This window comes from Tursiops truncatus, chromosome X (assembly GCF_011762595.2).
Source record: "Tursiops truncatus isolate mTurTru1 chromosome X, mTurTru1.mat.Y, whole genome shotgun sequence".
Classification (NCBI taxonomy): Eukaryota; Metazoa; Chordata; class Mammalia; order Artiodactyla; family Delphinidae; genus Tursiops; species Tursiops truncatus.
The window spans coordinates 80288173-80305223 of record NC_047055.1 but is presented as its reverse complement, the minus strand read 5'-3'; the positions used below and the strand labels follow the sequence as shown (position 1 = coordinate 80305223).

Here is a 17051-nt window from a genome sequence, read left to right as displayed (position 1 = left end):
GAGTCAGCCTCCTGAGACTGACCAGTTCAGGGACACTGAGGAGATCAAGTTTCTGAGATGGAAAGGTCCAGCCTGGACTGAGATTGAAAGCACCAAGGTAATGCCATCCAACAAGGCATCTTGGTAGCCAGCCAGTTAACCTTCCTTGGTGACACACTACCTTTGGCTTTTCTAATCTATTCATACTTCTGAATAACTTGCCAGGGAAGGTGGTCTATGCAGAAGGAATAAAAAGACTAGAAAAAATAAGCTAAAATATTAACAAGTGGTTGTTTGTGAGAAGGAATTATGGGTGATTTGCTCTACTTTTCTATACTTTCCAAGTTTTCTTTAGTGAGCATATATTACTTTAATATTTTAAAAACATCTTTAAAGGATGATGAGGTGAAGAAAAAGAGAAGGCAGTAGCTTCAAGGGGCCAAGGGTAGAGTTAGGATCAGAGTAGGAGCAGGCAAGCACTCTTTCTTCCAAAATGAAGTAGCTTTCCCTGGAAAGACTTTTTCTCCCCATGTGTACCTGGGCCTTTAAGTAGCTTGTTATTTGCCAGTCATGGCATTTGCATAACCAGTGAATGCGATGGAAACCATTTGCTTGAGAATTCTAAATGTATCTCTGTATCTAACTATATCGCTGGCTGGCCGTTGAACCCAAAAGTCCCAGATCTGAGTTCTTGAGCATTCCCTCCCTCTTTCTTCATCATCATTACCAAATATTTGCTAGTCACCTCCTAGGTGCCTGACTTTATGCTAATTTAGGCGGGGGTGAGTGTGGGTTGGAACGGAGGGAGCTTACGAGGAGAGACTATACTCCAATATAAAATAAAAATTAAATTGAAAAAAAGATAAACGAAAATGCAAAATCACTGTGGCCTAGGTGAGGTGGCTAGGGAAGGCTTAGAATCACAGATTTTCCGAGTTGGACCTGAAAGGTCAATCGGTCTAGTTCTCTTACCCCGCGATTCAGGGAGCAGGTGGTACTCAAACCTTGACTTGAAAGACGTGCAGGGTTTGGATCGACTGAGATCAAGATGTGGGGGTTGGGGCAGTAAACAAAGGGAGCAAAGGCCCTGGGGCCAGGACACCTAGCGGGGTGTGGTCCGATTACCCTGCGGCCAGTGATCAGCTTTACCTACAGGTTTCCTTTCTAGCTTCCCTTTCTGCCTTTATTTTCAGCTGAGTCTTTGTTGCCTCAGTCTTGTGACCTACGTACGCACGAGGGAGCCTTCCAAAGCCGTTATACAATCTCCTCCAGCTCCTCTCCGGCCAAGGCTGCCCTGAGCACCGCTCCCTCCCAGCCCAGTTCCCGCTTGGGGCACTCGCTTCCTCAAAGCACACCACTGCCCTCCTTCCCAAGCGCGCCGATTCGCCACTTTCTGAGGAATAAAGTATTTACCTTAGGGAGTTGTTTCTTGTTTGGTTTGGATCGGAGTAAGGAGTTGAATCTGAGCTTTGAGTCAAAAGGATAAAATACAATAAAGACCCGGAAATTCCAATTCTTTAGACCTTGAATGCAAACGATCGTTCTTTCCTTTTAGGTTTGAAGTTACCATAAGTTCCTAAAACTAGTCCGGCAGAAGAAACAGCCTCCCTAACATCCTGTGTCCACAGCAAGTGTGGACAACTGAAATAGTCATTTGAGGTGTTTCGAAAATAACCCCCTGATAGCACATTGCCTACGGTGACACATTCTCGTCCCCGGGGCGGGCTGGGTCGCCGGGGGCGGGGCGAGTCCCCAGGCGCCGAGCGCAGCTGCTGGGACACCGGGCGTCAGCCCCGCCTCCGGCTTGCGTCTCGTGGTAGGTGGAGGCGGCCCCGCGGCCTGTGACCTGCAGCTGCCGGCGGCCACGCTGGAGGCTGTGGGCCGCGGTTGTCTTCGGTCTCTGGGAGTGGAGCAGAGGATGCAGGAGGCACCCGCGGAGACCGGACGGACTTAAGAGAGACGGCGAGCGGCGCCGGAGGCACTCCAGCTGGGCTCTAGAGCGCGGGAGGCTCGGGCGCGCGCGGGGCTGTGGTGGCCGCGGAGGCCGCCTTGGCCGGGACAGCCGGCCCCAGGCCCGAGCGGTGGTAGGACTGTGCCCGGGCCTGGTACTCGGGCTTCCCACAGCGAGGGTGGGGCTGCGTTGGAGCCTCCTTTCTTGGAAAATCGTGGGCCCCTGTGGTACTGCGGCCGTCTCTCTGAGAGGATTGGAAACGGAGCGCGATGAGGAGCCGGAGTAACTCGGGGGTCCGGCTTGACGGCTATGCTAGGCTGGTGCATCAGACCATACTGTGCCATCAGGTAAGTGATGGGGTGTCGCTTGTGATCACCGAGGATGCGCAGTGTGATAACCTGGACGGAGACCCTGGGTGAACCTGTGTGTGTGTGTGAGGGGGGTGTATTGCAGGTTCTCCCACCCCCTAGCTGGGGAGGCCGTAAAGGACCCTGAAGAAAGGTGTTGGGCCAGGAACAGAACCAGAGTCAGGCACCATTAGCCACGAGTCCTGAGTCAGAGCTTCTGAGTCCCCCCTCCCAACCCTCCGCGTCCCCCAAACCACTGCTGGGTTCCAGGGGCTGGAGTTGTAAGATGTGTCGAAGCTTGTTTATCGACACCGCCCCCGGCCCGCTCCGCAGGCTTGGGAGTCGTTTCCTTCCCCTCCTCTGAAGGAAAAAGAGGTAGAACTTTTAGCCATCTTAAGACTAGACTGTTGTGAAGATCTGAAGTACCGTGTATATACTCTTCATTATAGTTTTTCTAATCTTTTAATGCTGATTTTTCGTTGGTAGTTCATTCTTTCTAAAACACCTCCTTTCTTTTAAGAATTCCCACATTTCAGACTTGTAAGGCTTCAGCCAGCTCTTTCCCTTTATTCAAGATAGCATTTGCTTGCACTTGGTCAGAAGAGGAGATTTTAAAACTCAGGAGTGGGGACATAGAAGAAAGACCAAAGTCCCTCAGTACCCATTTGATAGATTCTGTTTCCTCATATTAACACCCTATGGTTACCTGCCTGTCCCCCTTTTCTTGTCCTTACAGAATCCAGTGACTGGCTTGCTTCCAGCCAGCTATGATCAGAAAGATGCCTGGGTCCGGGATAATGTGTACAGCATCTTGGCTGTGTGGGGTTTGGGGCTGGCCTATCGGAAGAATGCAGACCGGGATGAGGATAAGGCAAAGGCCTATGAACTGGAGCAGGTACTCAATAAAAATACAAAGAGCTCTGGAACTGGGAGGAGGAGGAAGGAAATGTAGTCCACAGGAGCTAAGACAGATATGTTTTGCCTCTCACTCTTTCTTCACCTTGCTGAAATTGCATTCCATAAAGCTTTCCTGTATTGTACGGAGTTTTTTTTTTTTGCAGTGGAAACATGAAACTTGCTGATTCAGGGGGAGAGGACACAGTCTGTTCTGTTACAGTGGAAAATCCTATCCTCAGATCTTTGCTAAAATTTGTAATCCTTTTTCCAAGTAAATGTATTTTGTAGTCTCCAGCATATTTATTCTAATTGAGAAGAATTTTCGGCAGCAGGTATCTACCATTTTACTTCTTTTTTGAAAATGATAGGTGGTATTTATATGAGGGTAACTGATATAAATTAGCAGACTTTCCCAACTAGACACAAGTAAAAGACATTATTTGTTGATTTTTATACCTAGGCCACTGTTTCAGAGTCTGTTGTGTGTCCTCCCCCTGCCCCATACCCACCCTCACCCCTTGGGGCAAAATAAGGTCAGAGTCAACAGATGCCTTTAAGCCAACTTTTAAGGCCCTCCCCTCAGTAAAGAAGTATCCTCTATAGAACTGTTTAGACACAGGATGCTACGTCCTCTTGAATGACCAAGAAATTAATATTCTGGGCTACATGAGACTCTTAATGTTAAGGTACTCTGCCGTCAGTTATAAGGTGTATGTGAATTCTTTTACATTAGTGGAAAAGATTCTCTCCACACCAGCCATTTTCTCAAGTGGTCTCCCTCAGCTTAGGCAATCTGAGCTCCAGTCTTCATCTATAAATCAGAATATTGAGATTTGGTTATTTTTAAGGGCACCAACATATTGTGGGGTTATAGTCCTTGGCAGCAGGAAAGTTTCACTGTGTTGTCCTCTGCAACAGCAGGTGTTTCTTATTCCCTCAAGCCATAATTAAGAGGTACTTAGGTCCACCAGAAAAAAATTGTTGGAGTGTTTGCTCTAGCCCAGGAAGTACAGATCATAACCATTGTGACATACATAACCATTGTGAGAATTTGGAAAATATAGAGGAGTGTTAAAAAAAACATCTGTAATCTTACTCCCCTCCCTTATCCTATGTCCTACTCTAATGTTTTGCTATTTTGATCTCAGTATTTTGTTTGTCTTGTTTTGGTAGAAATTGATATTGGTGGAACAATACCCAAGATTTTATACCCAGTATGATTTGACAAATTTCTTTTTCAACACTGTTAGAAGAAATCTGTGTCTCCTTGTTGATCAGTCATTCTGCAGAGTTGACATTTTTCCTTATGTGGCCCAGGAAGAAAGAATGTAACAGAGGAAGAGGGGAAAAATGAACAGAAAATTGTTCATTCTAAAATTCTAATGTTTCATTAAATAATTTTTCACACAGAACAAAAATATTTTCCATACCACCTCAGTAATAACCTTGGGATGTCTCAAAAACATGATGGCAATAGGAAACATCTTCAAAAAAACACACATTTCTCTGGGAATTCTAAAATTTCTACCAACTTTCATTATAAATTAAAACAGATTATATTATTAAGTCTCATTAATTTTCTTCTCAAATTTGACTTAGTTAATTCAGACTAGGGATCAGAGAACCATCTCTGTAAAGGCCAGATTGTAAATACTTTTGGCATTGTGGGTCATGTGTGATCTCTACGCAACTACTCAGGTCTTCTGCTACTATGTAAAAGCAGCCAGAGATGATACATAAATGAATGAGTGTGGTTATGTTCCAGTAAGTTCTTTTTTTTTTTTAATCAGTAAGTTCTATTTACAAAAACACACCGTGAGCTAGATTTGTCCCCACTCTACACGAATGATTCTAAACTCTGGCTGTGCGTTGGAATGATTTGAGAAGCTTTTAACAATTACCCTTACTGGACCTCACCCTAGAACGATTTAGATAAATCTCTGTAAGTGGAGCCCCAGGAGCATCAATATTAAAAAAAAAAACTGCTCTAGTAATTCTAAAGTGCAGCCAGAGATAATCACTGATCTATGGCTAATAAGTGAGCATAGGTGAAATCAAATAGAATAAATTCATAGATTAAATTCCTGCCTACTGTGAGCCTTCCATTACTGTGTAGATTTTCCCAAACCATTGACTGTTAATCATTTCTACCCTTCCTTCCAACTCTCAACTAGATTTCTCTCTGAGAAATAATGTCAGAGAACTAAAGAGAATTCTGGATGAAGAGGGGACAAGGGTTTAAGTGACTGTTCTATCCTAGGTTGAGAATAAAAGTATGCACGTACATGTTTTTACAAATGCCCTTTCTCTTAGTCACACAGATAAAAACTCACACCCATAAAAATAAATAGACACACAAATAGAGATAGCTCTTTGGCTGCCCCCAGTTCCACTTCTTCCTCAGTTTTGTTCTCCTTGTGTAGTCTCTCATTTTTTCTCGTGTCTTTAACTACTACCTTTATGAGAATGACTTCCAAAGCTTCATCTTTAACTCTGACCTCACTTCAGTTTCAAACCCAGATTTTTATTTGTCTTCTGATCAGTTGCACCTGAATATCTTGTGGCTCCTCAAAATCAGCAGGTCTGAAACCCCACCTTCCCTACTAAAAACAAACAAAATAGACTACTAAACAACAGCAACTCACCAAATGTCCCTTTTTTTCTTACTGGTGTCCTCATTCTACTAGTCACCTGGGCAACATTACTTAGAACATTTCCCATAGTGTGTTCCATGGAATACTAGATTAACTAAGTTTGGAGCTATGTTAAACAGCAGGTTTCTTACTCTGTAATTTCTCAGAGCTTTTGATGTACTGATGTGCATTTTGAATCTAAGATGGGGGTGGATTTTACAGCCTTCCCAGAATTTCCTGGACTAGTGTTTTATAAAACAGTGTTTGAAAAGTGCTGCCCTTTTGGTGATTTTTGACTTGTCCCTTTTGCCTTTTGATACATGCAGACCAAAGTCTGTTCTTATAATTTTTCTCGAATCCATCCCCTCCTTTCTATTCCCTTCTGCCTCAACCCTAGTCTAAACCCTGATCACTTAGTGAAAGGGTTTAGACTTTAAGTTAAAACACTTAAATTATGTATTTTCATTCTCAGCAATCTTTTTGTAGTTCTCATTTCCCTACAAGTAAAATCCAAATGTTTTGGATTGGTAGACAAGGCTCTTTAGGGTTTGGTCCTAGGCTGCTTTTTCAATATCATATCATGCTGTTCCCCTGCATTCTACCCCCAGTTCCAACCAGGTTGGTGTCTTCATTACTTCTCTAACAGTACCTTGATAAAAATACCTGACCTTTGTGTAAAGACTTTTCATTGTACTGTATACTTTCCCATAATTACTAGTATTTTATTCCTGTAACACCCTATGAATTAGGTATTATTTTCCCCAATTTACAGGTGAAGGGATTGACAGAAGGAGATGAAGTTGGAATTTGGTGGTGTCATGAATACTACCTGGGTCTTATGACTTCAGATTCAGTCTTTTTGAATATTTCCTCCTCCATGGAAGCCATAGACATTCCCACCTCCAAATCATTTTATGAGCTGTTTCTTCCACCTGTGAAGCCTGCCATCAATCCCACTTTTTCTGTGGTTCCTGACCTCATAGACCTCTCAGTTTCACAGTGATCACTTCTTTCTCAGGACTGCTTTCTTGGAACTTCTAGATTACTTATGGTCTATGCCATTCAACATGTTCAGTTTTTCATTTAGCAAATTTTGTGCAATTGTTATGTGCCAAGCCCTACAATAGGTATAAAAAATAAAATGGGACAAAATGTTTATATTTAAACCTCAACTTTTAATTTTTTTAAATTTTAAGCTTACAGAAAAGTTTTAGGAATAGTAAAATGAACATATTTGCATGTACTCTTTATCTAGATTCACTAGTTGTTAACATTTTGTCATATTTGCATCCTCTCTATAAACATGTTCCCCCCCCAGGCACACAGGTTTTTTGGTAAGCCATTTGAGAGTTACTTGCAGGCATGGAATATATATTTTTAAAAACACAATCTGCTTATTTAGTCCATTGGCTTAAAGGTCTATTTCTGAATCTGGTCTCTGCCCCTTTTTCTTAAGGAGTTCATAGGGTGATAGGGGAGACAGATATATATAAACATAGTTACAGTGCATTAAGACAGATACTGTAGGTACCGTATTTAGGAGATAAGTACAAAGTTTTGTGGGAACACACAGGCAGGAAAGTCTAATTTCCCTTGAACAAGACAAGGAAGGGTTCATAGAGGAGTTGGGTTTTAAAGGATAACCAGGAATTGTTAGGTAGACTGTATTTGTAGTTTAGTGGGTTTTTTTTCATTCTTTCTTTCCTTTTTTTGTAGTTTAGTGTTTTTAAAAAACATATCTGTTCTGTCTCCCTTTTCTTTATGTTTTACAAAGCCTAGTAGAGTGCTTTGCATATGTTAGACGCTCATATGTATCTGATTGTAAATATATCTGGAGAGAGAGACAGGTATTAATACTTACATGGCTATTGTTGTGTATAAATAGTTATATATCCTTATATGGTCAGTTCACAAACACATAGATCCGTATCCTCAAAAAAAAAGATAGATTACAGGAGGGTATCACTTGGTGTGGTTAGAAGCCCTGGTGTATGTATAAACATGTATAATTAATGCCAACTAGTGCACCTGAATCAGGAAATGGGCAGTTTGGGGGAATACAAACTACAGATACTTCCCTTCATTCTTACCTCTCCGTGCTTCCTATTCATTTTATCCTGACTTGGAATTTGGAACTTGAGGACAGAAATGGCTGACAGTGGCCATTCCAAGAGGACAAAAGTGGATGGCAATCAGGACTCCTCCACTGCATCTATAATCTCCCAGGTTTGCTGTTTAAAGAAAATGTAGATGGTAGTAGTAGGGCTGGGTGGTGAAGAGAGTTGAAAGGATGGGATAGAAATCTGTGAGTATGTGGTGACATGTAGAAGAGAATTCAGAATTGAATAAAGTCACCCCATAGAGTAAGAAGGCTGTGTTTAATGCTGTCTGTAACAGTATATTAAAGGATGGTCTCTTTCATTAGGATCAGAGTAATGATAGAGATTTTCTTGTAGGGGTTGCAGTAAGTTTCATTACTTTATAACAAATGCTTCATGCTTTAAAAGGTGACAAGATCATGCACTGCCTGTTTGTTCTGTCGAGAGCACTCTCACTCCCTCTTTATTTCTTCCCTTGATCTGTAAGGGGAGGGGACCATCTGTAGACAGAAATTACTTAAAGAAAGGAAGTCTCCCAAGGAAACACTTTATTTTTCCCTCAGTAAAAGATTTCATAAAGCATTAGAACATAATTTAATAGGTACTTATCCTTGTCCTGCCTACTGCTTGTAGTCCCATTTGAATATTTTGAAGGAATAACAGAATGGTGCAGCTCCCAAGTAGATTAGTTTTCAGAGGTGTCCTGAAGCCACCTCTGAGGCAACATTCCCTGGAGTAACCTGGCTGTATTTCTTCTGGACTGTGAAACAGAAAGCTTAGAGAAATGGAGAAGCTGTTTGGTGCTATATTCTTCCAAAACATATTGCCTACCCATCCCAGTGTTGACGGGCTCTTCTAGTGTCATGTAGTATAACAAGTATACTGTTACTATACTATATTATAATTAAATATACTTATTATATTATTACTGTATGCATTATACTAACTAATATAGTACATTGTTATAACTGATAATCAAAATTTTGGAGTGTTATGATTAGAAAACTACTTAGAAATTGTCAAGTCCTAGCAAGGGAAATAGTGATGACTTGAGACTTAAGTTTGTGGCTTTTTTTTTCAGGGAAAGAGGGTTGAGTTGCACTAACAATTCCCCTTTACAGTTATTCTGAATTGAAGTTCATTTATTCTTTAGGGAAAATGTCCAGATAAATATTTCTGTGGACTCTTGAAGATAAGTCTTGGCTAGTTCAGAAAAAAATAAAAGTGATGATGCTGGCTTTTCTAGGACATAGGATATATTTTAAATATTCTCATAGCTTTATGATTTTTGAGCTGACTTGCCCATTTTTTTCCAGGTGGAATGTCCTCTAATAGGATAGTTGACTTAGTTTTACATAAGCCTGTTGGAGCTTGGATTTTTTTTTTTTAACTTGAAGGAGTCACCAGCTGCAGCTTTTAGTTCCACTTTTAGCTACAGTCTTCTCTTCTGTGTACCTATAAAGTAAATGCCATGTAAATAGGAACCCAGGATAAGGTTACTTGTTCTCAAAAGATCATGTACCAACTGCAGTTGCTGAGTAAGTGTTCCTGCATCTAGTGATGTTTATAACAGCTTGTTTCCATTTATTTCTGCAGAGTGTAGTGAAGCTGATGAGAGGACTGCTGCACTGCATGATCAGACAGGTATGGCATTGTTAACATCACCCTCTCCAATAAAACCACATTGTAATATATATATATGGCTTATATGTTTTTCAGTTTCACAAATAGTACATACTAATTTTAGAAAATCTGTAGAATTGAGGAGGGAAAGGTCAACCATGATCTCACCACCCAGTTACCACTGAAGTATTACCTTCCAGTCTTTTCCCCCCTCTACAAATGATTTTTTTATATACTTCATCATTACTGTACATGCAATTATGTATATTGAGTAAAGGATGATACAGGTCTATAAGTTCTCCTCTGAAGCCCTTGGGACCAGATAAATTTTATAATTCAGAATTTTTCAGATTTTAAAAGGTAGTGCAGTGCACATACCATATATTATGTTATGCCCTCAGCAAGTCCAGACATCACCCTATCATCAAAAACATTAATCTCTCTATAGGAAAACATGCATTTTTACAATAAGTGGAATAAATAAAAGCTACAAATAGCCCCAAGTCAGTCTGAATCAGGTATTGCCACCAAATGAATTTTGGTACAAAACTTAGGGAGAAAAACCTTTTGGAAGTGTTTTAGATTTTAGGGTTGGAGATAAGGGGCCAAGGACTTATATCTTCTAGCATTAATATGCATTTTCCTGATCTTGAGTGAAGTTGAGCATCCTTTCATGTGTGGGTTGAAAATTTGTATTTCCTCTTCTATTAATTGCCTGTTAGGTCCTTTGCCTCTTTTTCTCTTGGGCTGTCTCTTTCTTGCTTATTTGAGGAGTTACTGTCCATGATGGATATTAATCCTTTGTCACATGTACTACAAATATTTTTTAGCTGTCTCTGGTTTATCTTTTGGGTTTGTTTATGATATTTTTTCCACTCAAACGTGTTTTACTAAAAGAAAAAGTATTTTACTTTTATCCTAGGAGATCTTTACACATGTTGTGCACTTTGACTCAGAATTGATTTTTGAGCCCAAGATTACATTTTATTAGAAGGAGAAATTGAGGCCCAGATTAATAAAATGACCATCCTGAGGCACACAACAAGTCTAAAGTAAAAAGAAATCAACTCTAGACTTCTGAACTTAATCAGTGATCTCTAGTCCGGTAGAAACTATCTCACAGCCATCATTTTTTTTTCCTTCTTTGCTACTTTTTAATTTTTTTGTATTTTAGATATTTGCATTTTCCACCTTACCAAATAGGTTTAAAGTCACTAATTTCTTGAACCATATTTAAAGGTATGATAGTTACTATCATATAGCAGATGCACACATGATCAAATTGAAGTTTCAGGAAATAAGTCTTTCATTTGTCCCTTGCACAGTGTTTCATTTCTGACCTTGGTTTCAGCTTTCTTTCACATCTTTTCCTTGTCATTCCATGGGTCTCTCCCTAGCTCCTTTCATTACTCCTTCAAAATATATCCTCTTCCCTCAAAATTCCTACCTCTGTTTCAGGAACAAATGTATCTTTTTTTTTTTTTTTTTTGTGGTACGCGGGCCTCTCACTGTTGTGGCCTCTCCCGTTGTGGAGCACAGGCTCCGGACGCGCAGGTTAAGCGGCCATGGCTCACGGGCCCAGCCGCTCCACGGCATGTGGGATCTTCCCGGACCGGGGCACAAACCCGTGTCCCCTGCATCGGCAGGTGGACTCTCAACCACTGCGCCACCAGGGAAGCCCAAATGTATCTTTTTTAACAACTCAGTTATCTCTTACTAAGCTGTTGTCACCTCTCCACACCTCAGTTTTTATCTACAAAGTGGGAAAACAACCATCTGAAGAGTGAAAGAGAGGTAATGAATAGGAAATAGCTGGTTTTGATGGATATTATTTTCTAATTAAATTGCTTAAATTGAAAAACAGCAAGAGCAGACTTTCCTAATTGTATAAGTGTAGGGAAAAAGAGGTAAATGCATTTTAAATACTCACAATTGCCTGAAGACCAAATGGAATGATATGTATCAGATTACTACCAAAGTATGGCATATGGGTTGATTTTTCTGCATAGCCTTCTTTTACTGTTTTTGTTTTCTTCAGGTGGATAAAGTAGAATCCTTCAAGTATAGTCAGAGTACCAAGGATAGCCTCCATGCCAAGTACAACACCAAAACCTGTGCCACTGTAGTGGGTGATGATCAGTGGGGACACCTGCAGCTGGATGCTACCTCTCTGTACCTGCTCTTCCTAGCGCAAATGACTGCCTCAGGTCAGTACAAGGACAGAAGTACTGGGAACGACTGCAGTGTGGAGCACTTGTCCTGGCACACGTGGCTTCTCCAAAGGTGTTGGCCAGCAAACAACATAGCTGTTTACATTACTTAAAGATACACATTGGAGACATAATATTTTGCAAATTTTATACAGAGAAACAACTCGCTAAGGTAGTTAGTGTTCTTTTACGTTGAGAAACAAGTCTGGAGTACTAAGTAATATATATTTTTAATTGAGAACTGAGAAATCTGGGGTAGATTTTCTTTAGACAGGTATTTTTATCTTTTATTAATCCTCAGATGCTATAACATGGGAAAGAAGGACTATTGCTTATTCCCGTACTGTGCACTGACAAGCCTATAGTTAGTGTCAACATCACCTGCTTTGTACTGCTCTTTATGAGTATATTATAAACAAGGCATCTGTTTACAGTCATCTAAATTATATTAAGGGAATTAACTTAGGAATCAGAATTCAGTGTTTTTTATTATTGAATAACACACCCTTTTCAGATGGTTTTGTTAATTGCTTTAGATGTTTTACCTGAAAAGGAAATTATGAGAACCAGCGTAATTCCCTTTTATTTCTCCTAAATTGGGGAGGACTATGAATCTGATTACATTCAGTTTATAAATTAAACAGGACTTTGCCAGATCTTCCTGAATAGATACCTATACTTCTCACAATACCACATTTTTGACATTTCAATTTCTTTATCTTTCTATCTAATTACAGAGCTCCTTGGTACTAAAGGCATTCAGGGTCAGAATACTCTTCTCCTTTTCTTGCAGAAATAAATACTTGGTGATAAAGCCTCCCTTTTTTTCTTTCCTCTAGAACAACGCACATCTCAGAGGCTGAATAACCTTTTCTTAAAATTATAATGTCTATTCACATACTTCTTTCTTTTGGAGGGGAGATTCCTCCCTGAATAAATATATTTTTTAAGTTTTATTTGTTTAAATAGAATGGCAACTATAACTCCGTTTCTAATATTCTTCTAATACCAACTCTAGAGTGCTTTTCTACAAAGCAGTGTGTAAATATCCCTTGTGGTTTTTCATTTTGAGCCCAGAAGGGAAGCCGAAATATACTAAGGAGGCTTATAAGAGACATATTCATTCAACAAAAGTTTGTTGATTCCTGACTTAACATTTGATTTTCAACCCCATGAGCTGACTTTGATAGGTACTTGGAATAGGGTTGATATTTGATCAGGCCTTTGAGGAATAAGTTAGAATAAGTAGAAATTCACAAGTCAGAAAAGGGAAGGGAATAGCGTGACTATAGCACAGAAGTTTGAAAGATACTGGCCACCAAGGTAAGGCTAGGTGTCTTCTATGGTTAGAGTGCAAGATATTCAATAGGTCTGGAAAAATGGCAAAAGATGGAGCTGGAAAGTTGGGACTAACTGTTTAAGGGCTTGTGTACCATGCTAAGTAGTTTGGAGTTTAGTCTATAGTCAGTAGAGAGCCACTCAAGATAAATAATCAAGAAAGTTTCAAATGATTCACTCCAATAGCAGGAGGATAGATTGGATGGGGGAGTTAAAAGTTTAGTAAAATACTTTAGGCAAGAAATGATGCAGAACTTATGTAAGGCGGTTGCCTTGAGGATGAAAAGGATAGCTGTGAGAGATAATTGAGAGGTAGAATGTGAAAGATCTTCACGGAAAATGTAGCAATTCTCTGAACATTTTTGAATTCTTAAAAATTTCAACCTTGGTTAACAGAGGCTTAGACAGAAGCTGATTGCCACTTACAGGATAGTGGCAGAGAAGCTCCACAGACCCTCTCCCCAGCAAAATAGCCATAAATGGTGAAATTTAATTTTATAAAACCGACCATTTAAAGTCACTGGAAATTGTCCTAAGGGCACACAGCAAGTGGAAAAACATTTACTCAAGGAAATCTAAATCTTAACAGTAAGAGAGTATGGCATTTGGGCCACAACTATTCCCTCCCCTGCCCCAAGGTCACCATGACAGAAGCACTACTTGAAGTGGTTGTAGCCAGGAGTACAAGGCTCCCTCTCCCCTCAGCTCCCAGTCTAGGGCTATGATATCTCCCTGAGAGAGGTAGGTTGCCAGCATTTCTCACCATCCCCAGCTCTGTGTTGCAGAAGTTCTAGTCTAGCCAAGAACAATTAAGAGGTTTGGAACTCCCTTCCTACCCCCCAGTCCCACTCATGGAGTGGAAGCTTAATCCCAGGCAGAGCAGGCCAAGAATAATAGGCCTGGCCCACCTTTCTAGTAGCATGGATGATGGGGCTGGCCATAAGAACAGAAAGCTCCATAGCTTCTCCCAAGAGAACTGACTTTATCTGGAACAGAGTGTGGGAAAGTTCAAGCCTAAGGGCACTCAAAAACAATTGAAGATTTTGGTTCTAAGAAATTGAGAGGAGGCTGATAACTCAATAATAAGAGCAGCAAGCTAACCCATAGACTAGCTAGAAGTCTTAACAGAGAACCAAGGAAAGAGAGAGCTAAAAACAGCCCTCCTAGGGTTAGAACAAATTTCAAAGACTGGCATCAAAGACCACCTGAAGTGGGGCCTGAATTTAATTGAATGAGATTGTGGAGCAATTTATGCCTTGGGGCATTGTACAATATAATAGAACAATCAGCTGGCAATTAGTGGAGATTAACATCTGGGAAAGATACCAACAGAGGCAGATATTTAATGGATCACAAAAAGATACAGTCGCTAAAGCTAAAACCACTGTCTTCCTGGGGTGACAGTGTACATGTCCAAAGCAGCACCCTCTGAAGAACAACTTCAGAGGCTGCATACTCTGGGGAAAATAAATTTCACCAAAATAATCCAAGTCACTAAACAAATAAACAGGTAAACAAAAAACAAGTCCCGTAGGGGAGGGTATCAATATCTATAGATTACTACAACATATTATCTATAATATCCAGTTTTCAGCAAAAATTTATGAGACGTGCAAAGAAACATGAAAGCCTGAGCCAACACAAGAAAAAAAGCAGGTAACAGAAGCTGCCTTTGAGAGGAAGCATATGTTGAACTTAGGAAACAAAGACTTCAAAGCAGTTACTATAAAAGTGTCCAGAAAGCTAAAGGACACCATGCTTAAAGAAGTAAAGGAATATATGATGATTGTATTTCATCAAATAGAGAATATCACTAAAGAGATAAAAATGAAGCAAATGGAAAGTTGAAAATGAAAGATTCACTAGGGAGACTCATAGATTTGAGCTGGCAGAGGAGAAGATCAGCATACTTGAAGATAGATCAACAGAGATTATGCAGTCTGAAGAATAAGAAAAAATAATAAAGAAAAATGAATAAAACCCCAGAGAAATGTAGGACACCAACTTGTGTAATAAGAGTACCAGAGGAGAGTAAGGACCAGAAAATATTTTTAAAGAAATAATGGCTAAAAACATCCCAAATTTGATGAAAAATATTAATCTACATATCTAAGAAGCTCAAAGATCTCCAGGTAGGATAAACAGAGATTCATACCCAGAAACATCATAGAAAAAATGTTAAAAGCCAAAAACAAACATCTTGAAAGCACTATGAGCAAAATTACTTGTTATGTATAAGGGAATCCAAATAAGATTATCAACTGTCTTCTCATCAGAAAAAAAGTGGAGCCCAGAAGGCAGTGGAATGATATATTCAAAGGGCTGAGAAAAGGACCTGTCAACCAAGAATCTTATATCCAGCAAAACTCTCTCTCAAAAACAAATTGAGATGAAGACATTCCCAGATAAACAAACAGTGAGAGAATTTGTTGCTAATAGACCTACCTTACAAGAAATACTAAAAGAAGTTCTTTATACTAAAATCAGAGGACTGCAGACAGTAATTGGAATACACACACACAAAGAGATCACTGGTAAAAATAATTATAAAATATGATATAATTGCATATTTCTTCTTTCTTAACTGACCTAAAAATCAATTATATAAAACAATATACTTGTATTGTTGGACTTATAGCATATAAAAATGTAAATTGATAATATCAGAACTAAGGATGTGGGTGGGAGCAAAGCTATATTGAATTAAGGAAATGATACCAAATGGTAACTCATATCCACAGGAACAAATGAGAGAATCAGAAATGTTAAATTAGAAAGACATCCTGTGTTCATGGATCAGAAGACTTACTGTTAAGATAGCAACATTTCCCAAACTGATCTATAGATTCATTGCAATTTCTGTGAAAATCCCAGCTGTCTTCTTTGCAGAAATTGACAAGCTGTTCCTAAAATGTATATGAAAATCCAAAGGACCCAGAATGGCCCAAACAACTTAGAAAAAGATCAAAGTTGGAGGACTCACACTTTCTGATTTCAAAACTTAACTTGCAAATACTGTGATGCTGGCATAAGGATAAACATATAGAATAACAGAATAGAATTGAGAGTCAAGAAATAAACCATCACATTATGGTTAGTTGATTTTTGACAAGGGTGCCAAGATAATTCAATGGGGAAAGAATGGTCTTGTCAACAAATTATGCTGGGAAAACCAGATATCCCAGCATTTCCTTCTTACAAGGTTAAACAGAGTTACCATATGATCTAGCAGTTTCACTCTTAGGTATATACTCAAGAGAAATGAAAACATGTTCACTCAAAAGCTTGTGCACATACATGAATGTTCATAGCAGCATTGTTTATAATAGCCAAAAAAATGGAAGCAACCTAAATGTCCCTCAACTAACTACTCATTGGATAAATAAAATGTGATATATCTGTACAATGGAATATTTTTTAGCAATAAAAAGAAATGAAGTACTGATATGTGCTACAACATGGATGAACCTTGAAAACATGCTAAGTGAAAGAACCCAGACATAATATGTCACATATTGTATGATTGCATTTATATGAATATCTATTAAGGCAAATCTATAGAGACATAAAGAAGATTAGTAATTGCTCGGCAAGAGGTGGGGTAGGGGAACGATGGGACAAGTGTTGAAGGGAAATGGGGAGTGATGCTACAGATACAGGGTTTCTTTGGGGAGTGATGAAAATGTTCTAAAATTGACTGTGGTGATGGTTGCAGAACTCTGCATACCCTAAAAACCATTGAATTATGTACTTGAAATGGGTGAATTGCATGGTATGTGAGTTATATCTCAATATTGTTTTTAAAAATAAGGGAGAGAAAGGCTAAATTTTAGGTGAGTGCAAGTCAGTGTGTGGAGTAGAACACTGAGTCAGCCTCATTTCTCGAGCCCTACATATTTTAGTATGCTTTATACAGCACTGCCATCTTTAGCCTTACCCAAGCCTACTTCATTTAACCTGTGTGTCTCACCTCC

The 17051-nt window shown here is 39.6% G+C and overlaps 1 protein-coding gene across 5 annotated transcripts in view; it reads left to right on the top strand.

The window, feature by feature from the left end:
- Positions 1-1796: 1796 nt before the first annotated feature.
- PHKA1 (phosphorylase kinase regulatory subunit alpha 1) overlaps positions 1797-17051 on the top strand; it is a 136119-nt gene continuing 120864 nt past the window's right edge. For 3 of the 5 annotated variants that reach the window (XM_019932157.3, XM_019932156.3, XM_019932155.3), the window contains exons 1-4: positions 1798-2277; positions 3014-3172; positions 9503-9550; positions 11568-11736. In XM_019932157.3, the coding sequence (XP_019787716.1) occupies positions 2200-2277; positions 3014-3172; positions 9503-9550; positions 11568-11736 (454 nt within the window). In that variant the 5' untranslated portion in view covers positions 1798-2199. Of the gene's footprint in view, positions 2278-3013; positions 3173-9502; positions 9551-11567; positions 11737-17051 lie in introns of those variants that run through there. The other 2 variants (XM_033849451.2, XM_073799448.1) reach the window with 2 other exon arrangements.